Source organism: Ursus maritimus, unplaced genomic scaffold, assembly GCF_017311325.1.
Source record: "Ursus maritimus isolate PB19 unplaced genomic scaffold, ASM1731132v1 scaffold_20, whole genome shotgun sequence".
NCBI classification, from domain to species: Eukaryota; Metazoa; Chordata; class Mammalia; order Carnivora; family Ursidae; genus Ursus; species Ursus maritimus.
In genome coordinates this window covers 31,824,903-31,835,226 of record NW_024424453.1, presented here as the reverse complement: position 1 = coordinate 31,835,226, position 10,324 = coordinate 31,824,903, and the positions used below count along the sequence as shown (strand labels likewise).

Sequence of the window (10,324 nt, the reverse complement as noted above, 5' to 3'; positions counted from 1 at the left end):
CCCCCCCCCCCCAGCCGCGCCCTGTGGCTGTGTCACGCAAATGCTGGAGGGAAAAGGAGTAGAGGGGTGTAGGGTCTGTGATCAACCTTCCAATAGGTCTTCCTAGACATTGCACTAAAATCTTTCTTTTTAATTTTATTTCTTCCCCGTGAAGTCCGTGGATCTGGGTTTGTTGACTTTCACAGTATGGTTAAGCCTAGAACAGCCCTCCTGCCTGTTCCTCCCTTCCAGACTCTTATCGGGTTGCTCTGGCTGTCTCCAGCGTGGGTAGCCACCCTTATCTCTTGCCATTCTCCACATTCCAGACTTCTAGTTTCGTTTGGGTTTTTTCGGAAACCCCAAGCCTCTCTCTCCCCTTTCTGCTGAATGTGCTCCTCTGCGCAGGGCTAGGTGTTTCCTCTCCCCCCACCACAAGTGACCATTCACGCTTCTGGCTTCTGTGTAGATGTTACCCCTCTGGCTGTTTTCCACAAGACTCCCCCGCCTTACCTGGCCTGGCGAGGTTCTCTGCCGCTGGGTTCCGTGGCACCGGTACCATTCTCATCCCTCTGCCCCTCCCCAACTTGTGCGCGCACGCTCTCTCTCTGTGTCAAATAAATAAAAACATCTTAAAAAAACAACCTGAGTTGTCTACCTTCGTAGTCACTAGCCATACTTATTTTTAAAATCTAAATATAGTTAATTAAATAATTTAGAAACACATGTCCTCAGTCTCGTTAGCCAATTTTAAGTGCTCGATAGCCACATTTGGCCAGTGATTACCATACTGGACAGTACAAGTGATAGAACATTCCCAGTATTCCAGAACGTTTCAGACGGTGCTGCTTTAGATACTGTCTTGTAAAAGTATGAATTTCAGGGCCTGTAGGTTGTGTGCAGGCCCTCCTTGGTGCTTTTGGTTAGGGAAAGTGGATTTTCACGGATTCCTTCTCAAGCCTGAACTATTTCCTTGTTTTCTCCTTGGTGCAGGACGCCCGTCAGAAGTTCCGCTCTGTTCTGGTGGAAGCAACGGTGAAGCTGGACGAATTGGTGAAGAAAATTGGCAAAGCCGTGGAGGACTCGAAGCCCTACTGGGAGGCGCGGAGGGTGGCGAGGCAGGTAAGGGAGCCCCGCAGACCGGCTGCCCTGCCCCTGCCTGCTGCCCCAAACCTTCTGACTTGCGTGACTCCGCCGAAGGGTAGAAGCCCGAGTCCCCTGGGAGGCAGAACGACCGTGACTTTGTAAACAGCTGCATTTGAAGACAGCCTCTTATTTTTCCCTCCCCCCACAAGCTGCTCCATTCCAGCTCTCGAGGCTACTAACAGAGCATGGGTGCTGGCGTTTGGATGGCCCTGTGAGTGGGTGCCGCCTGGACGCCGAGGTGGTGCCCAGATCCACTCCCCAGGCAGCTGGGCCGTCTTGTGCGGCGCGGGACCTGGTTCTGGCTTCACAGATGTGGTGTGGCCCCTCCCAGCCTCTGATAGCCAGGTCCCGGGGTGGGGGGAGGAAAAGAGCCCCCAACACTCAGCAGGCCCCCGGGGGGGGGGAGGACTTTCACATACCGCCGCCCACTCTGGCTCCCCAGTCCCGTGTCTCTTCAGTGTGACTCGCCCCCCGAAGCAGGCCTAAGCAGTGAGTCCAGAGTGTGGGTCCTGTCCCTGGTGTGTGTTTATGTGATGGAAGCTGTGGTCTCTACTGGCCAGAAAGTGTGAGCAACAGGTATTTGAGCACCTACTGTGTGCACAGGCAGGTCGTTGGACGTGGAAGGGGAGATCGTGGGCGGGTGAACCCTTGGGAGATGAGTCCCCAGAAATGGAGGAACGTGTACAGCTCAGACCCATTTGAGGGTCAGGGGCCAAGAGTTGGGCATTCTTCCCCTTTGCCCTGCCTCCAGGCACCCCTCCAGTTTCTCTTCAGGGGATCCCCTTGATGCTTTGGTGGTTCGACCAAGAACCAAGCTATGTTTTTGGGTTTCACACTGTGAACCCTGAGCTGAGCTTTCTGTATGGAACCTGCCAGATAAGTCACCTTATTCCTAGACAGAATGGCTGCCTGAGCCCTGCCTCCCTCCGTGGCCAGCTGAACTGGGTTGTACAGCATCAAAGTGCCAATTACTCATTGGTCTGCGACAAGCTCTGAGCAGCCACCCCCGCTTTCTACCTTCCTCTGGGCCCCGCCCAGTCCTCTAGCTTTCCAGGGAGATGAAGCCCTTCTCAAAATGCGCTGGCCAGTCTCCAGAAGCTCCAGAACCCTGAGGTACTGTCTCTCAAAAGTGCTTGTGTCCCAGCAGTCTTTCAGGTGCACCCCAAGTTGGGGATGTGTTGTTGTCCACCACCCCCCACCCCCCCACCACTGCCAGGTAGCCCAGAGTAGTATTCTTGACATAAAATTGCAGCATGAAGGGTTCGGGTTAGGTTGGAGGGGAAATTTCTGATAACTTAATGTAAGCACAGATGAATACTGAGGAGGTTGTGAAATCTCTTTCTGAAAGTCTTCAGTGCTTGAATTTATTGCCCTCTGTCTCTCTTGGACCCACAAATATCTGTTAAAACCATCCACATGCCCGTGCCTCGGGACGATTAAGAGTAGTCTATTAAAACAGGCCCTTGGAGTTGTGGCAGACGTTTCGCCCCCTGGTCCTCAGAGCTTGGGTTTCGGCACAGAGATGGCTAAGGGGATGTTTGTGGTTTAGGGGCTGGGGGAGGTTGGTCCATCAGGTACTGGCCCCCGCTGGTGGGAGGCATCCACCTTGGCTGTACTCATGTCACATGTGCTCCTACCTCAGAGTCTTTGAACTTCCTGGTCCCTCTGCTTTTCATTGTCTCAGCTCTAGAATTTGCATGGTCCACTCCCTTGTCTTTGGGTTTCTGTTCCAATGTCACTGTATCAACAAGGCCTTCCTGGGCTACCATTGGTATAACTGCCACTCGCCATCTCCAGCACCCCCATCCCTCGTTCCTTGATTTGCCATTTCCCCGCGGCACTCTGTCCGGCTGAGTGGTTCTTGTTGACTTGTTTGTAGTAGTGCGGCTCCTCGAGGAATGCCTGAACAGGAGCGTGAACGATGAGTTGGCGGGTCACCAGCAGAGTCCATGCTCCTCCTGGCCCGCCCTTGGCATTCTGAGCGTTTCCTCTGTTGCCCCTTGACTACCAACTTATCTGCTCATGGCCACGTGAGCAGAGGGGTAGGAACACGGCTGGCAAATCCAGCTTTGTCTGGTTTGGGTTCATTTAAATCTCATATGCTGGGTAGGTCCCCAGTTGTCTGTGACACATCTGGGAAAGATTTCACACCACTCTCTTCTCTTCTGTACCCAAGTCCTCTTTGATGGGGAAAGAGGTGGGAAGGAGCTGGGTTGGCAGGGTCCCGCTGCTGGGCACCTGCGAACTACGGCATTGCTCCTTCCTCTCATGCCTTCTCTTGGCTGGTGAGGACAGTGATTGTGTCAGCTGTGGAGTTCTGTGGGTGAGCCCCTGAGTCATCAGGTCTCGAGATCATACCCAGACCCTGGGGGTGACTGACTCACTGTCAGCTAGCAGAGGCCAAGATGATTGTTAAGGGAACCCCTGCCTTCTTGCAGGTGGGGCAGGAAGAATAAGGGCAGGGATGGCCCCGAGTGACCCCTGCCCCTCAGCCCCAAGGGGCCTTGTTGGTCTGTAGCCGAGGAACTGGAAGGACGCTCAAAGGCTGAGGCCAGGCGCGGATGTCACATTTCATCTGCGCACATGGTGGGCTGCCTGGGCTCGGGCCAGGTGGTGAGTCTGTGCCCCCACATCCTCTGACCTTCCCGATGCTGAAGGGTGTGGGGCGCCCCTCCAGCGGCTGCCAAGTGGGGCTTCCTGTTTTCTTCCTCTTTCTTATCCCCACCCCCTTCCTTTCTGTATTTACGGACCCTCTGGCTGCGTACAGCAGGGACGGTGTCTGAGAGATGCCTTCAGAGCGTCTGCTTCAAGTTGTATCATGAGGCGCTGCGGTCCCGGAGCCTCCGCGTCCTCGCCTATGTGACGGGGATGGTTGCGGGAGCAGCCCTGGCTCTCTTGCGAGGTTGTCTGTAGGATTTCAGTGAGGTCACGTGTGTCTGTCTGCAGACTCCCGGCACGAGCTTAGGTTTCAGCTCCATGAAACAACTTGTTGTTGTAGAAAATTTGGAAAATAAACGAAATGAAGAAAATAAGTCCCCTTGTATTCCGTTAATATTTGATGTGTATCTATTATTATTTTTTGTATAAGAGATTATCCTGTAGTGGTGGCTTTATACTGACCGAATGCCCCTGTCCATCCATCCAGAGTCCCAATGGAGAGGAGACTTAAAGAGCTTGGTTTTCCAGAAAGAGTTTACAAAGGTTTATAATTGTTGGGCCTGTAGAACTTCTGTTTGCTTATCAAAAATTTGCATTAACTTTATTCCAGATGTCATGGCAGATCAGGACCGAGTCAGATTCAGTCCTGTGGTGGTGAAAATCCAGCCCAAATTCTGACAAGAGGAGGTAGAACCCAGCCCCCCATGCCCAGCTGGGGTGGGGGCAGGGAACTGGCTTTGATGGATTTGAGGGGTTTTGTCCTTGAGCTGGAGCTTGTTTGTAAGGCTGCTTTGACATATCTGTCAGCCCGTGTGGCCTTCAGTGTGTCTCGGGGGACATCCGCCGGGGGGGGGGAACAGCTGCTTTGCTCCCTGGGCTCTAACCCGTCTAGCAGTGACCCTGGGCTTGCATTTTTAGCCCGCCACTCCCCATGCTTATTTTTTAAAGAGGTGTGGAAAGTAAAACATACATTTTACCATTTGAGCCATTTGGAAGCATGTAATCCAGCAGGATTAAGTACACATATATTGTGGGCCCCCCCACCATCCATCTCCAGAACTTTTCATCTTCCCAAACTGCAGCTCCGTCCTTACTAGACATCAGCACCCCATTCCTTCCAGCCCCCTGCCCGTGATGGTTCTACTTTATGTCCCTATGAATAAGTACCCGATATAAATGGAATCATGCAGTATTTGTCCTTCTGTGGCCGGCTTATTTCTCTTTGCCTGACTTCTTCAGGGTTCGTCCGTGTTGTAGCATGTGTTAACATTTCATTCCTTTTTAAGACTGAGTAATATTCTGCTGTATGGATACACTGCGTTTTGTTCATTCATCCATCAATGAACATTGGGCAACTCTTTGTTTTTACGTGGTTGCAATGCGTCAGAAGACTTTGCAAACCTGAAGAGCAACAGAAATGCAAAATTGTGAGGGTTATTCAGTGCTGGACGTCGCCCGTCGTGTGTTTGCGGGGCCATGTAAGTCCGTGGCCCACACCTGTAAGCTCCTTTGAGGAAGGAGGCCAGTGGGAAGACATTTGGAGCTCGTGGACTAGCTTAGCTGTAGGACACCTGGCAAAGCCTGGCCTCTGAGCCAGACCTATTGGCTTTGAACCCCAACTTACCATTTAATAGCCGTGGGACTTTGGTGGGTTGCTGAGTCTCTGTGCCTCAGTTTCTTCATCTGTAAGATGGAGCTGTGTACGTTAGCTTTTGCTGGGGACACAAACCACCCCAAACTTAGTGGTCTGAAACACTTACCTAGCTCATGATTTTGTTGGGCAGCTTTTCTGATCTCAGGCGTGGCTGACGTCATGCATATGTAATCAGCTGGTGGGTTGTCTGGGGGCTTGCTGATCTGGGCTGGCTTCATCTGTCAGGCACTTGGCTGGCGGTCAGCGAAGGCGTCCCGGGTGACTGGACCAGCTAGGGCTTCTTCACACGGTGTGGGATTTCAGGAACGAAAAGGACAAGCCCTTTTCAAGCCTCTGCCTGCATCACATTGACTAACGTATTGTTGGGTAGAGTACGTCAGTCCAAACTGAAGAGGTGGGGGGGAAAGAAACTCTACCGCAAAGCACCCGCAAAGTATTCTAGTCATTTTCGCAGCTTAACCACGGAGATGAAACCAGTACATGTAAAGCATCTGGATCAAAGAAAAAGAATCTACGTTATTATTCCAGATGTAGCTTGCTCTCAAATATTGTGTCTCTATGGTGAATCTGGGGCCTTAAAAACAAAAGACCACCATGCTAGAAACCGCGGGATGGCAGAAGCAGTCCTGTGCTGGCCGAGAGGAGATATGTAAAATGTCAAGAATTTGAGGACAGGAGGGTGACCCGGGCACCTGAGTAACTACCGAGTCGAGTCGCTTGTGGGGGTAAAGTGTGCCAGAGGATCAAAAATGATGGGGAGGGGTGTATCTGATTGACTTTTTCACTGAGGGCACGCGCTCTAAGCCCTAACAGACAATGTGGGGAGGGCCTTGAATGATGGAGAGTCCTGTTTCCCATGAAATGAAGCAGGTCAAGTGCATCAGATAATCCCTTGAATTCTTCTGTTAATCACAGAGGAGCAGAGAGGGTTGTAGTCTTTCTTTGTTGGGAAATTCTGGATGTTGGGTTTTGTTTTGTTTTGTTTTGCGGAAGACCCTCCGTAAGTGGAGAAGGAGAGGGCTAGTGTCCACAAAGTTGGGACTTAAACTCAAGTATATGTCAGGGATGGGTTATTACTCTCTTGTTGAGTATTTTTTTTCCTTCGAATTTATCATTGTCTTTGACTCAACAGATATTTACTGGGTTCCTACCGATTGTCAGGACCTGGTTTTAGGGACAGAACAGAACAAAGGGGGGCGCCTGGGTGGCTCAGTCTTTAAGCGTATGCCTTCGGCTTAGGTCATGATCCCAGGGTCCTGGGATGAAGTCCTGCATCCGGCTCCCTGCTCAGTGGGAAGCCTGCTTCTCCCTCTCCTACTCCCCCTGCTTGTGTTCCCTCTCTCGCTGCCTCTCTCAAATAAATAAATAAAAATCTTAAAAAAAAAAAAAAAAAAAAGAACAGAACAGAACAAAGGGCCTAACTGTGGAGCTGGCATTCCACTCTCAGTCTCATAAAGTATATGGGGTGGGGTGTGGTGTTTTGGGCAAAAGTAGAATCTTTGTTGCTGATCTGACTTAAAGTGTGAGTTCCATCCCCCGCCCTTTTGAGAACTAGAGCGAAACTCTGGATAACAGTGGGCTAGTGGATGGGCGAATAAAAGAGTGTTTTCTCAGCATCCGCCTGTGTCTGTGCTGGCCATTGTGGAGCATGAAATGTGGTCAGTCTCCTCCAGGAGCCCCGTCGGCACATACGAGCGAGGTGATTCTAAGGCATAGGTAAACGGTCCGTTGTCATCATTCATGACAGTTATGTTTGCCACAGGCACTACCAATGCTGAATTAGACATCCGCCTGAGGCATTGCTCCTGAGGGAAGTAGAGGGTCAGGGTCCTGAGAGCCTCTGGTCACATTTTCATCAACTGATCCATACCTAACCTTCTTTCATGTATGTTTGTCTTTAAAGACACCTTATTTAGGGGCACCTTATTTAGGTGGCTCAGTCGGTTAAGTGACAGATTCTTGATTTCGGCTCAGGTTGTGATCTCAGGGTCGTGAGATCGAGCCCTGGGTCAAGCTCCATTCCCAGCGTGGAGCCTGCTTGAGATTCTCTCTCCCTGTCCCTGCTGTGTGCATGCTTTCTCTCTCTCAAATAAATAAATAAATCTTAAAAAAATACAAGGACACCTAATTTAATATTTATTTCTTACAAGTAACTAATTATATACAGTACTTCCTTATAATGAAACACTCACTAGCCCAGGAGGTCCGAGCATTTTCCTGACCCTGAGGGACGTGATCGTAAATTTACTTGGCTCTCAGCATCACACAGTGCTGCCCACTGTGCTGTTTTAATTGGTCATGATCTCCCGTGCTTTGATACCAAACGGAGTCCCCAGATTAGCCACTTTTCTGTAGCTTCCTCACGCACGAGGGACTTGACTTCAGCACTTACTGGAGCGGCCACTTGTAGGGATCTGCAGATTTCCTCTTCCTTTTTCTGGAGGTACCGCGTTGTTGATTCGTTAACATTACACTCAGGGCCAACGGCGCCGTGACTCACGCCTGAGTGAAGCTTATGTGAAACACATATTTTCCAGAAGGCACATACATCGTAGCCTTCTTGCACTTACGAACACTAGCCAGCACTTCAGCACTAGGCTTGGGGGCCAATTTAAACAGCTGAATCCGACAAAACACAAAAATGTGAGAAGTATGGCACGAAGTAGACCGGGGCGGACAGTTGTTTACAGCGTGAGAGCTGCAGCAAGAAGGCAGAGTGTCGCCTCGTTAGGGGGCAGCTGGGAACGCGCATGCGGAGGGACCGAACTGTTCGGCTACTCTGTGTGTGTCCAGACCCTGCAAGTGCTGTAAATATTGATTTGGGGGTTATAAATCAGTTTTAGCGAGTAGGCAGATTTGCAAATACAGAATCCGTGAATAATGGGACCATTTGTACTCACCCATGGGGGAGGCTCATTTGTTAGAGAACTGAACCACACGGCCCAGGTGTAGACCTCGTGTGGAAGAAACCAGTGGGGTGAGGTCACTCTAGGGGGTGGGAGTGTGGGGAAGTCTGGGCAGAAAGGCACACCGGAGCCCCCATGTGCGAGAGAGAGTCAGGGTAGAAAAGACGAAAGAGCTGAGATCTGAGGGAGAAGCCGTGTGGACATAACCTGGGGTAAGTGTGTCGGCTCGAGGGCTGTGCAAAGGGAGCCTTATGGGAGCTGGAGGCCCGAGTGGGGAAGGAATGGTGGCCTGCTGAGGGAGTACCCAACAGCCTCGGCCTGGCTTCCAGACTGGGCCGAGCAGCTGCAGCAGCCACCGTGGGCTCTTACGTGTGGGGAGTTACACTGTTTGAGATGGCAACTAGACATGGACGCAAAATATCATGTCTTACATTAATGGTGGCACCATTTTTTGAGATCTAGCTGTGTTAGGGCACCATGTGTACTGCCCTGTGGGGGGGGGGGGGGCGTGTCATTTATCTTTCCTGTGTGTCCGCGTAGTACAGATGAGGAAGCTGGTCTGGGAGGCCAAAGCCCATTACTTGGGCCTTTGCATAAACCCTCTGGTGTCGTGGCTTAATCTGAGAGTGTGTGAAGGGAAGCTTTAACAGTCTTAGTGGTTAACCAGCGGTCAAGAATGAGTCACAGGGAACTCCGGGGTTTTGACCTGAAGAGCCTGAATGCCAGGAGGAAGTGGACAGTGGGGACCCAGCTTTGGGAGAAGGCGGTGAGCTCACCCCCCTGAATGTTAAAGCTGTGATGGTGAGGGCTGCAGTGGGAATGTCACCGGCCAGGACGCAGGGCCGGTTGGAGGTGGGGAGCTGGGAGTCAACATGGAGGTGACAGTTTGCTGGGAGTGTGTGTGTGGCGAGAACGGAGTCAGAGACTCAGGATGGAGGGAAGGAGGGAGAGGAGAGGAATTTGAGCAGTCTTTGTGTACCAGGCACTTTTCTAAATGCTTCACATGCAGGAGGGAGGTACTTTTTTAAAGTTCTGCAGGGCTGGAGAGTGACGTTTGGAGAGGTTGAGTTATTCAGGGGGCTCCACATCCTTACGTACCGAGGATCTACTAGGTCCCTGGCCTGTAGAGTCGTAGGTCCCTCATGTACATTCTCTTGTGTCCGCTCAGCAAACTTGAAGGTGGCATTACTGTCGTGGTCAGACGGAGGGGTACTGAGTGAGGCTCGGGGAGGCGAAGCGGCACCCCAGAGCACCCACCTCGTGAGGAGCGGAGCCGAGCAGAGATTTGAACCCCCGTCTACCTGGTTCTGGCTGCCGCCCGGTGCTTACCCCTTCCGAGGCGTTGCCTGACTATCGGAAAGCCTGAACTGCACACGGACACATCGTAGGGGCAGGTTGGAGCAGTAACGGATGTGGAGGGTTCAAAGGAAGATGAGCTCATCTGTGCCGTTGTTTCCCTGCCTCTTCTGCCCTGGGGTAACAGTGAGGCTCTTGTTGCAAGCATTCTGGGGCCCTTTGAAACTCCTTCCCCTCGTGGCACACCCTCCTGGCTCTCCTGGGACTCGAGCGCAACTTCATCGTGCCTCCCTTCTTCCCGGTCACTTTCATTTCCAATGGGCCCCCGGCCTCCCTGGGTGGCAGCTCTCACTTGGGACTCGGGTGAGGAGGTCTGGGTCAGTGACGTCCTTCCCCACGGCCCTGATCGTGTTCCCACTGGGTGGCCCCAGGCCAGTTCCTGGGAACCGCGTCATCCCCACAGCCCATGGTAAGGGCAGGCGGTGAGTGATGGGGCACCTGTCCCAGAGCAGAGGCCCTGCTGATTTACAGCAAGAGAGGGGACCAGGCTGTTAACTCTTCCTCGCCTGTAAGACTGTATCCTGCCTTGCGGTCTTGCTTGGAGGTCCTGGCAAAGAAGCAGCTGCATTTTGGAAGCCTAGCTGCTTGACCAAGATGGGCTCAGTGGAGGGGGGAGGGTCTGTGGCAG

At 52.0% G+C, this 10,324-nt stretch overlaps 1 protein-coding gene across 2 annotated transcripts in view; it reads left to right on the top strand.

Annotated features, from left to right (window-relative positions):
* SH3BP5 (SH3 domain binding protein 5) overlaps positions 1-10,324 on the top strand; it is a 69,710-nt gene that overhangs the window by 23,916 nt on the left and 35,470 nt on the right. For both annotated transcript variants that reach the window (XM_040636827.1, XM_040636826.1), the window contains exon 3: positions 970-1,098. In XM_040636827.1, coding sequence (XP_040492761.1) covers positions 970-1,098 — 129 coding nt within the window. The remainder of the gene's footprint in view (positions 1-969; positions 1,099-10,324) is intronic.